We start from the raw sequence: 12,696 nt of genomic DNA on the forward strand, positions 1-12,696 counted from the left end.
ATAAGAAGGCTTAGTAATCTAACATAATTAAAATGTAGTTAAAATCCACATATTTACTAGCCAAACTAACTTCTTTCTCAAACATCAACTGAGAATTAAAAATGTTTACTATTTGGAAACAAGCAGCAGCCCAAAGAAGTGAAAGAAATCTTTAAGTATAGGAAACATATTTGGTCTTCCCAGTTTAAAAGTGGCACGGGACCATATCTATCTTGCAGCCTTTATATGAGATGTAACCATATCCCACTATAGTGTGTACTATAGTGAGGCTGAATTATGTTTAATTTTCTTATTTACGCCTGGGTGGCTCAGGTGGTTAAGCGTCCAACTTTGGCTCAGGTCCTGATCTCATGGATCATGGGTTCGAGCTCTGCATCAGGCTCTGTGCTGACAGCTCAGAGCCTGGAACCTGCTTCAGATTCTCATTCTCACTCATTCATTCTCTCTCTCTCTCTATCTCTCTCTCTCTCTCTCTCTCTCTCTCTCTCCCCCTCCCCCACTCATGCTCTGTGTCTCTCTGTCTCTTTGCCTCTCTCTCTCAAAAAAGTAAATACACATTTAAAAAATTTAAACTAAAAACAAAAATTCACCCATTTCTCACTGCCCTCCTTGTACCCATCAATCTATTCTCTATGTCTGTAAGTTCAGGGTAGGGAGATGGTCTCTATTTTAGATTCCACATATAATAGAGATCATATGGTATTTGCCTTTTCCTTATCTATTTTACTTAGCAGAATGCCTTTGAGGCCCACCTATATTGTCACAAATGGCAAGATTTCATTTCTTTATTCATTCATCCATCAGTGGACAGTTAGGTTGTTTCCATGTCTTGGCTACTGTAAATAATGCTGCAATGAACATGCCAATATATGTTTTTGAATTAGTGTTTTTGCTTTCTTCAGATAAATGCCCAGAAGTAAAATGGCTGAATCATATGGTAGTTCTATTTTTAATTTTTTGAGGAAGCCTCATATGTTTTCCATAGTGCACCAATTTACATGCCCACAATGAGTGCACGGGGGTTCCCTTTTCTCCACATCCTCACCAACACTGTTATTTCTTATCTTTTTTTATAATTGTCCTTCTAACAAGTGTGAAGGGACATCTTATTATGGCTTTGTATTTCCCTGATGATTAATAAGACTGAGCATCTTTTCATATATCTGTTGGCCATCTTCTATCTTTTTTGGAAAAAAGTCAATTTAGGGCTTCTGCCACTTTTTTAATTAGATTGTTTCAGGGGGTTTTTGTTTTTGCTGCTGAGTTGTATGAGTTCTTTATATATTTTGGATATTAGACTTATCACATATATGATTTGCAATTATTTTCTCACATTTGGTAGGTTGCCTTTTCATTTTGTTCATGGTTTCCTTTGCTATGCAGAAGCTTTTTAGCTTGAAATAGCTCCAAAATATTTTTAGTTTTATTAGTAGATTTATTCTGGAATTATACAAGGATCTAAGAGTACAAAGCCCTGCCAATTTTCTTCTTCCCCCAATATAAAATCCAGGAGGAAAACAAATCTGGTACTTTTTATATAATCTGTATCCTTATGAATACTTGTGTGAATGAATAAATGAATGGATGATCTTCTGTATCATATATAATTACTTCTTTGAAATTATTCAGATAATATTAATGAAAAAGAAGAAACTAAGCTATCCATCGTCCTCCTTTTTTTCCATTGTGTGATAATGTTTTATTACATACACAAAAAGTTGATTTTTACATATTTCACTCAAGATACAAAAGGGAAATTTTAAATAAATATTTTTAAAGACACAAATTGTTATAAATCACTTTTGGTAGCATTTATTCTGGAGTGCTTGTTTTGAGATGTGCTATTTTTCTGGAGAATTGTCACTGTCGACCAGGTAATAGTTTAAAACTGAATATAAAGTCTGCCTCCCCACCCTCTACCCCCACAGCTGTATTGAGATATAGTTAACATACAACATCGTACAAGTTTGAGGTGTAGAACGTGTTGATTTGCTACACCTATCTATTGCAAAATGATTACTACCTTAGTGTTAGCTAATACCTGCATCACATCACATAATTAACATTTCTTCTTTGTGGTAAGAATGTTTAAGATCTATTCTTAGCAACTTTTAGCATTTAATATAGTATTATTAACTATAATCACTATGCCGTACATTAGATTCATCTTAAATTTGTACCCTTTAACAGACATCACCTCTTTTCTCCCAGCTCCAAGACTCTGGTAACCACAATTCTAGGCTCTGTTTCTGTGAGTTCAGCTTTTTAAAATTCCATATGTAAGTGAGATCACATAGCATGTGTCTTTCTCTGACTTATTTCACTTAACATAATGCCCTCAAAGAGTTCCATTCATGTTATCGTAAATGGCAAGGTACCCTTCTTTTTTATGGCTGAATAATATTCCACACATAGAGAGATGTGAGATCTTCCATATCCATTCATCTGTTGATGTACACTTAGGCTGCTTCCATACCTTAGCTATTGTGAAAAACACTGCAATGAACATGGGAGTGGAGCTACCTCCATGAGACAATGACTTCCTTTAGATATATACCCACAAGTGGGATTGCTGGATCGTATGGTAGTCTATTTTTAGACTATTGTTTTCCATAGTGGCAGTGCCAGTTCACTTTCCCACCAACAGTGCATGAGGGTTCTCTTTTTTTCTACATCCTCACCAACACTTGTTATCTCTGCTCTTTTGATGATAGTCATTCTAACAGGTATGAGGTGATAGCTTATTGTGACTTTATCTGGCGTTTCCCTGATGATTAGTGATGTTGAGCAACTCTTCATCTTATATCTGGTTGGCCACTTGTAAGAGTTCTTTAGAAAAATGTCTATTTAGTTCTTCTGCCCATTTTTTAATTTGGATTTTTTGTGTTTTTGCTATTGAATGCTATGAGTTCTTTATACATTTAGGATGTTAACCCCTTATCAAATATACTTTTTGCAAGCATTTTCTCCCACTCCATTGGTTACCTTTTCACTTTTCTTGATGGTTTCCTTTGATGAGCAGAAGCTTTTTTACTTGATGTAGTCCTACTTGCTTATTTTTGCTTTTGTTGACTCTGCTTTTGATGTCAAGTCTATTTGTGTTTTGTTTTGTTTTTTAACAATGCAGTCCTTGTTGGCTTTCAAACACTAAAAATTGAAACTGGGATCTTCACTGTTTTTCTGTTCAGAAAAATATGCATATTGATAGTATCCTGGAAATCCTCGAATGCCAAGGATTCGGAAAATAATGTATTTCTTCCAACAACCATTACTGAGTACATATTATCAACCTCTTTTCAAATTGATAGAAATGTTAAATTAAAAAAGGGCAAATGAATATAAGTATGATAGAAATTTTTTACAAAAAATATCTAAGATAGTGTGACTTGTTTGTAAATCATTAGAAACTAGTACTAAAAGAATGAATGCTAACTAAATTTAACGATGGTGGTGGTAGTGATGTGACAAACAATGATGATGACAATTCCCACTTACTGGGGCCTTATTTTGCCGAAGAGCACTGAAACCTTAACACAAATTCCCAGATTTAAACTTAAATCTGGTACACAACCTTATAGGTAGGTACAATTATTACCCACTATTTAGAGATGAGAAAACTGACATTAGAGAGATTAAGTAATTTGCTGAAGCTCATAAAGTAAAAAAAGTCATGGAGCCGGGATTCAAACACAGGCAGTGTGGCTTCTTACCCACCAAACAATATGTCCATCTTTGATGAAGTAACATAAAAACAAAGTGCACCAAACCAAGGAACCAAGCCTGGCCTACAACTAATATGATGACTGAAAGAGTGTGAGACTCTTTCCCCTACTTTTTCTGACTCTGGGTGCCCCTACTCAAGCAAAGTCTTGGCTGCTTTCCCTAGGAAAGCTCATGACCAGCCAATAGTGTGCAGGCTGTCCCCAACTTCAAAACTAATGCTTACGAAGAGCCTTTCCAATAGAGTGCTCATGCAGAAGGCTGAGCCCCCTTCTCTGTTCCTTCTACAAGCACTCCATATCACCACCACCTCTGCTACACCTGGCCCTGCACTCCCCAACCCATCCACCCACAAATCAATGAGCTGTGGGCAAACCAGTACCCATAAAATATTTAATTGTTGGGAAACAATCTCTCTGAATTAATTAATTAGCATTTGGTGCTCTACTCCGCATTTAATTTAAATGTTTTCTTCTTTAAAGCCTAACTAAAATAACTCCATTTAGGAGGAAATTAATCAAGTCATCTAGTTAATGAAGTCTATTTATGCAAATCACTTCAATTCCAAGTTACCAAACTCTTTAAATCAGTCCTTCCCTATGCCAATTCACATTAAAGTTTAAAAAGATGATCCTATTCTAAATCATATTTAGCAATGCCTAATGCTTCCTTGGAATAGGAAGACACATATTGGAATTAGGAAGACACAGAATTAAGGAGACATGACAAAACAGAACATCAGAAAACCCCCAGTTAATCACATACTCCACTCTCAGTGATAACTACTGATACTTTTCAGTGTGTCCCTTCAAGCTTTTTCTGACACACATAATTATTTCTACTAAAATTAGATGGTATTTCATATGTTGGCTTGGCCTGATTGTCGACAAATTTGTATCTGATTCATGAATTTATCTGCACTTCAATTCCAAACACCAACCCACCTCCAAAGCACTCAAAGTCACTAAATCAAGTCTGAATCCCTCATCTCCCACCCTGTCCCAAAGCTGGCCTCCTTGCAGCATTCCCTGCCTTGCTGAATAGCCCACCTCTAGGCTTTAACGAGTCAATCACTCTCAGATCCACCTCGTCCCCACCATCTGCACCTGGTCCAGCCTCCATCAATCCAACACCTCCTACGGCAAAATGTGCTAACTGGTAACCCTGCATCCACTCGGCCTCCCGTCCACACATCCTCATATTGCAGCCAGGGAGACACTTCTCAAACGTAAATCTGATCACCTAACACCCGATTTTCATTCACCTGCTCTTCAGATTCAGCTTGATCGTATTTTTTAGGCAAGTCTTGCTTCACCCTGACTTGGTTGGTGTACTTTATTCCACCTTCCATTGGCACCTTTCCTTTTCTTCAGACCATTATTTGTTGGTAACTCTACACTTCATTTCTGAGATTAATTCCAACTCTCACAATACACCATGAGGCCCCAGAAAGGAAGAACCACGTTTATTTTTGTTTCACACTACATAACACTGAGCATGATGCCTGGCACATAATAGGTGCTCAGTAAATTGGTTAGACTAACTAAAATTAGGACTAATAGTGTTTTTATCTTTCAAAGGAAATTATTACATGTGCTACATTATCATGATGATGATGAGATCCCAGTTCACAAAAATTCCCACACGTTTAGTAATAAGTAAAGGAATGTATTTGTAGACCAAGTCTTCAGCAAGAAATTAACTGGGGAAGGGGAGGGGAGGATGAAAAGAAAGTTATCCTAGGAACTCCTCAGCCCACTCCTATCTCCAGGACATGGACATTCTAAAAATAACTGACCTCATGCTGAAATTTAGTGTTTTGGTCTTGACAACAAAGGAATTAAAATCTCAAAACTTTCTCTTATCAGACACTTGTTTGGCTATGATTTAAATAAGGAGAAAAATCAAGTCTTTAAAGAAATTAAAATTAGATTTGTTGTAATTATGAGCTGTGAGCTCTCACTGTAATTTAAGCAGCAAGCCATTTCTTCACAGAGCAAAGTTTATTAATGCTTTAAAAACTCACTTTGGTATCACCAGATAAATTCATTTTAACAGTTCTTATTCCAGATCCAAAAATATGTTCTCCATTCTCATCTGAAGACTGTACAGACTGTGACTGCCTTCAGTATAAAAACAACAGACTGCTTCTCTCCACATTATCAATAACGAGGGCACAGAATGTATAAACGCCCTTTTTAAAGTACAAATGTACATGTTTCCCACAGATAACCAGGATACGCTTGTACCATCACCTCATTGGACACTGATTTTTTTTATGGCTTGATGCCAAAACAAGTAAAATAATGATTTACACATAGTTAGCAAAAAATAACACCTAAAACAGTAGAAAATAATGCACTTTTAAAATTAAAGCATGTTCCTGGAGCACCTGGGTGGTTCAGTTGGTTAAGTGTCCAACTTTGGCTCAGGTCATGGTTTCACGGTTCATGGGTTCGAGCCCCACACTGGGCTCTGTGCCAACATCTCAGAGCCTGGAGCCTGTTTCAGATTCTGTGTCTCCCTCTCTCTCTGTCTCCCCTCCCCTACTCATGCTCACTCGCACTCTCTCTCTCTCTCTCTCTCAAAAATAAACATTAAAAAATAATTAATTAATTAATTAAAGCATGTTCCTTACCTGAAAGTTGTGCCATGCATATATTTCAAAAGCAAGATTTACTACAACACGTTTTGGCAATGCTAACAGAAAATATCTAATGGGGCAGTAATATTATGAACATAAGAGCCACAAAAATGACATCAGTTTATAAGTTAGAAGCTATCTATCAATGAGGAGAATAATGAAAATGTGTATATGTGCCTCTGTACTAGCTTTATTCTACACGCAGAAATTAGTGCTTGCCCATGATTCCAATAAATTTTTCAAGTCTCCTTTTCTCAACATGCTGAGACACTAGCCAGACTGCCCCCCAGAAAATACTGGGTTCTTCCCAACCAGCAGCAGTCCCCACAACAATCCTCCGTAGTGTCTGGCACCCAGTGTCCACTGCTCAAGCTTGTACAAACTTTCAGAAAGAGTTTAAATTGCTATTCCATTCAACCCTTCCTCCACAAAGAGCAAGGAACAGATAATGGAAGATATTTCCCAAGGTCAGAACCAAAATAGCACACACATGACATCATTCTTTTTTTTTTTTTTTTTTTTTTTTTTTTTTTTCAACATTTATTTATTTTTTTTTGGACAGAGAGAGACAGAGCATGAACGGGGGAGGGGCAGAGAGAGAGGGAGACACAGAATCAGAAACAGGCTCCAGGCTCTGAGCCATCAGCCCAGAGCCTGACGCGGGGCTCGAACTCACGGACCGCGAGATCGTGACCTGGCTGAAGTCGGACGCTTAACCGACTGCGCCACCCAGGCGCCCCACATGACATCATTCTTGATCAAAACAAAATGACACCCAAGTGTGACAAAGAAAATGCCTGCTACCACATCTTATGTCACCTTCAGCACCAAAATACAAAAAGGAAGACAGTGACGTGTAGAAGAAAAAGACATTCTTCCTGCTGCTCACGCACACAAAAGTGCCCTTCTCCCCAACTCTAAGCCCTTCACCAGTCTGCCTGAAATCTGTTAACGTTCTCACAGTTAGTCTCAAGCAACTGCCATGCAAAGGGAAGTGAATACAAAACATTTTTTATTCTGTAATCTATTTGGAAATTTCAAGTTTTACTGTAGTACATGGAGGAGTGACAGGAGGGACCTAGACCAATTTGAGGAGAACTGCGAGAAGGTTCACTAAAATAATAAATAACGAAGACCACACTGGAAGGAAATTCAGACAACAAATGGCTTGGCACTTGGCAAAGCTCATATAGACAAATGCATTACAGCTGTTCTAATAGGTGCTCTAGATAATATAAAAACCATTTCAGGTTTTCATTCTTTGGCAAAATGTCAGTTGAGAAAACAGAGAATTAGATACTAAGAGTAAATAAAACACCATGACAGCATACACACTCTGATTCTCTGTTCCCTTTTACTGGGAAGCAGCAATGCAGAGAAGTGATAAACAAATCAGGGCATATTTACACGCCCAAAGTAGATCTAGAATATTGTAGGTCTTTGGGGCGCCTGGGTGGCGCAGTCGGTTAAGCGTCCGACTTCAGCCAGGTCACGATCTCGCAGTCCGTGAGTTCGAGCCCCACGTCGGGCTCTGGGCTGATGGCTCAGAGCCTGGAGCCTGTTTCGGATTCTGTGTCTCCCTCTCTCTCTGCCCCTCCCCAGTTCGTGCTCTGTCTCTCTCTGTCCCAAAAATAAATAAACGTTGAAAAAAAAAATTTTTTTTTAAAAAGAATATTGTAGGTCTTAGAAATTCAAACCTACTCCAAGAAGCCAAAACAACCCATGCAGATACCATTTTGAATAAACTTGGGTAAAATCCTAGTCATTGGAACCATAGAGGCACTAAAAGAAAACTTCTTCAGTGCTGTGCATTAAACTCTAATAATTAAAGGATAATGAGCAAAATCAGGTACTAATTAGGTACTTCAATTTCTTTTGCTATCATTTGAATTATTGCCTCTTAATCTAGTATCCCTCTATAAAAAATTATTTTTCATAATTTCACAAACTCACAGAGAGCAGGTATATCATTTACACTTTTGAAAGAAACTTCCCCATTACAGAGACTGATGGCACGGCCACTGAAGCACAGTCTCAAAGTTGAGTGAGCCTGAATACCATCTGGAGGGTTTATAAAACACAGATGCCCAAGCCTGGCTACCAAAGATCCTGCCTGCCTAGGCTAGGTATCTGCATTTTAAATATGCACCAGCACATTTTCATTAAGCAGAACACTTTTAGGGGAATTTTATTGTTTAAAAGAACTGCAATGCCTGTTTTAACCTAAAAGCAAAACAGGTGTCAAAATCCTTACTCAGAGTAGCTGCCAAAAATAGTTGAAAACACTCCAGGATGATTAAATCAGAGTCAAATTTCAGAGCCATGGAAAGGAGCCATACAACTGACTACATGCAACCCTTCGATCTGAATAATGCATCTGACAATACCATAAATGTAAGTGCTGAGATTCTGGATTATTAATTATATTTTTTATAGTTACAACTTCAAATGGGTCCTTTAAGAAGCTCATTCTTAAGGGCATCTCATGGTTTGTGAGTTCAAGCCCCGTGTCAGGCTCTGTGCTGACAGCTCAGAGCTTGGAGCCTGCTTTGGATTCTGTGTCTCCCTCTCTCTGCCCCACCCCCACTTGCACTCAAAAATGAAAACGTTAAAAAATATAAAACATTCTTCTTCAGGTTAAAGGATCTTTTAACTTGAATAGGAAATGCAATAAAAGATTCTAGAAAAATGTAGATTTGGGGGCGCCTGGTGGCTCAGTGGGTTGAGCATCTGACTTTGGCTCAGGTCATGATCTCACAGTTCGAGCCCTGTGTCAGGCTCTGTACTGACAACTCGGAGCCTGGAGCCTACTTCAGATTCTGTCTCTATCTCTCTCCCCCTCTCTGTCTCTGTCTCTCTCTCGCTCTCTCTCTCTCTCTCAAAAATAAGTCAATAAACTTAAAAAATGTAGATTTGTCATCATCAAATTCACATAATATAAATATAAAAATTAAACACAGTTTATTAAGTATCCTCTGATTTTAATATGCAACTATTTTAGAAGATCATTCAGTTTGTCTCTTCTTCCATTCTTTTGTGTGACCTAATAGTTAATTGTGTTGAAAGAAGAGTATTATTTTCCATTCCTGAGTAACAAATTACCCCAAAGACCTAAACAACAGTATCAACCACCTTAACCTAAGTGATTTCTATAGAACACTCACTCCAACTGCAGAACACACTTTTCAAGGACACACGGATCATCCACCAAAATGCCACATACTAACCCTACGATAATAGCACATTTCAAAATATTTTTTTTTTAATCATACTGCTGAATATCTACATCTCAATACTCTACCTATTCAAAATGGGAATACTGTGGAGAAGGCATTTGCTGGTTAAGGTTCCGGGAAGAAGGGTGAGAAACTGTAATCTGTCATAAAGCATGACTGCAGGTGCTGAGCGTACATGAGTCTACTGAGCTCGGTGTTCTCAGGAGCAATGACACAGCCCCCTTCCCACTCATACAACAAGCCAAAGTCCACGGAGGGTTACTCCAAGCAACACGCCAGAGCGAGGCACACCACAGAAGCATCTTATAAACTAATTTTTATTCACTCCATTCAAATGCCTAAAGTCAAAGCATGAAGCAGGTTCTGCCTCAAGTTGGTATCATCCTAAGTCTGTACACAATCAAAAAGGAAACACAGGAGGATAAATACAGGGGTTCTTAGAACGCAAGAATGCCAAAGACAAAAGTACGCAGATGACCACCTCAGCTTTCTCCACAGTAACTAACCAAAACAAGTACCATACCAGAGTCCATAAATTCGTAACATGAAATACCATGTGTAGCTATGTTGGCATAGCCATGGTTAATGGGCATGGAAATATATTTATAATCAACTCAAAGAGAAAAGGCAGGCTACTATGCAATCCTTTTTATTTAAAAGAAAAAGAGCTGTGTCTGTATCTAAACAAAAAGAAGAGTCAGGATGCAAAGCACTCAAATAACAACAGGGATGAGCTTTGAGCAGCAATGGGATCACAAGTGATTACTTCCTTCTTTATAGGTTCCTTTTCTTCACAAAAAGCTATATGATTTTTATATCAAGGAAGGAAGGAAGGAAGGAAGGAAGGAAGGAAGGAAGGAAGGAAGAAATGGGGACAAGGAAAATATTGAAAGATTAATACAACCTAGTACATCTCTTTGTAATATTGTGGCTGGCCAAGGGCACCTATTTGAATTCTTTATAAACCTTGACCGTTGCTTTAAGCTTTGAAGTGGAACCACATAATAAATTGACTATAATTTAAGTCTCTAGATAAGTGGACTGCAGGAAAAGGATTTGAGAGTCACCTTATCCCTGGCTCACTGAAAAGCCCAAAACAGAGAAATGACACCAAGAGAAATAGCAGCAAATCATAAATGGGCAGAAAGTTCTGCATTTTTGACACAGTGTGTTCCTGGACCACAGGAGCTACAGGGACAAATCCTGCAATGGCAGGTGCTAGTAAATCAAATATCCTTGAATTTGCACACCATTTGATACATGAAATTTTTCATCTTCCTTAAGATTTCAAGAAAAAATAGAAGACATCCACCAATTCCGAACCAGGCACTATGCTGTGAGAAAGGAGGAGTAGAGAAGACATGACAGCTGCATTTAGCCAGCTCCCAGCGAAGTCCTCCAAGAGGGAGGATGAGGCAAAGGGTCAATGGGGGGGGGGGGGGGGGCAAGGGGGAGGGGAGGAAAAAGGAGGGGGAGAGAGAGAGAGAGAGAGAGAGAAGAAGAAGAAGGAGGAGGAGGAGGAGGAGGAGGAGGAAGGGAGAGAAAGGGAGGGTAAGAGAGGAAGGAGGAAAAAGAAGGGGAAGAAGAGGGCAGGCAGAGGGAAGAAGGGAGAGAAATCTGTCCAGGAAAAACCAGAGAGAGTACTAGATAACTTTGCCAGCTTCCAACCCCATGATGATACATTCTATGTGCAGCTGGCAGCCCTTCCCTAAAGTGTGGCCAAAGGCTGCTCAAGCCCTGTCACCTCGTGACTTCTACGTGCAGAGCCAAATACCCTGTCACAAATTCTTAAAATACTGAATGTTACTTCTTTTCCTCCTCCTCCTCCTCCTCCTCATTCCCTCAAAGAGCACAGACAAAAGGGTGAGTGCAAGGAGGACACTAAAGTGCCACGTTCACAATGCCAAAGTCACATACTACGCTGAGGATGGCATTGCGGTGTGAAAGCCCACCAAGAGCAACACTGAGGAAAGTATGGCTTTCTGAAAGCAGAGCACACACCGGGAGGAGGCCTGGGATGCACCTGCCCCCTCTGCAGCCAGTGTGCTACACAGGCCAGCTTTTTGGGATAGGCCAGCGCTCGGATAGAACTCAGAGACCTTGCATTATCACACCCTGAAATGGACCTCCGTTGTCAAGAAAGATGTCAGGTTTGGTTAAAACAAAAGGAAAAAACTGGCACAGGAACTTCTTAAAGATACTTCTATTTAAAAAGCTACAATTTTAAAATTCCAAGACATAGTAAACCTAATAATGTCCAGGGGTCAAGAAAAGCATTACACCCTAGAGTTCAGGGTAACGAAGTCTCACAATATCATGAGTGGCCCTAAGGTTCTTTAAAGTATGTGTCTCAAAAGGAAAGGAAGTACTCCCATCTACCCGCTCCCTCTCCAATCTTCACTAAATGCATCCAGAGTGCCTTCCCTGGACGTGAACTCACTCTGTCTTTATCATCTGCTACATCACAGAGGGTGTCATCAAGGTCTAGTATTCCTCCATCTCCATGTTCAAGTCTGTGCACCTGTATCCAGTAGTTTGGATCCTGTAGAGAAGAACAGAAACACCAAATACAGCAAGTTAGCATCACCAAAGGAAATGCAACAAGCTAAACTGTGATAATTTCTTGCCCATAAAAGGGAATCAACAATATTGCAATTGATTGAAAATTCAGGTAGTCTCCTGTCTCTGCTGTTGTCAATTTCTCTTTTATGATGGACTTAAGCAAACTCTTTCCTTTGGCTGAGCTGCTGAGACATTGTTATAACAGGAACTACAGAAACTAGCACAAGTCATTGCATAAAAAATATTGGTTTCTTAAAGTATACTCGGTTTCCCATTGTCCACCACAAAATAATTTTTAATCCTCTCAATCCAATCCACACAGATATTCTAATAAGCAAGCAACATCTATCACATGCCTGAAAAACTCATGTCACAGCCTATCTGGGGGAAAAAAAGGAGGTTGCTCAAAGTAAGCCCTACAAACAGGTGTAAATATATTAATACAGAATAATGCTGACAATGCCATTAGTGAGCAAAGCAAGCTCAGAACAATGTGTGTGATTGGAGTCTATTTTTGTAAAAACAAAGCTAGAT

General features: G+C 39.1%; 1 protein-coding gene across 13 annotated transcripts in view; it reads right to left on the minus strand.

Moving 5' to 3' along the window:
• PARD3 (par-3 family cell polarity regulator) overlaps positions 1-12,696 on the minus strand; it is a 676,275-nt gene that overhangs the window by 542,145 nt on the left and 121,434 nt on the right. For all 13 annotated transcript variants that reach the window (XM_047865961.1, XM_047865959.1, XM_047865960.1 and 10 more), the window contains exon 2: positions 12,041-12,142. In XM_047865961.1, coding sequence (XP_047721917.1) covers positions 12,041-12,142 — 102 coding nt within the window. The remainder of the gene's footprint in view (positions 1-12,040; positions 12,143-12,696) is intronic.

This window comes from Prionailurus viverrinus, chromosome B4 (genome assembly GCF_022837055.1).
Source record: "Prionailurus viverrinus isolate Anna chromosome B4, UM_Priviv_1.0, whole genome shotgun sequence".
Lineage (NCBI taxonomy): Eukaryota > Metazoa > Chordata > Mammalia > Carnivora > Felidae > Prionailurus > Prionailurus viverrinus.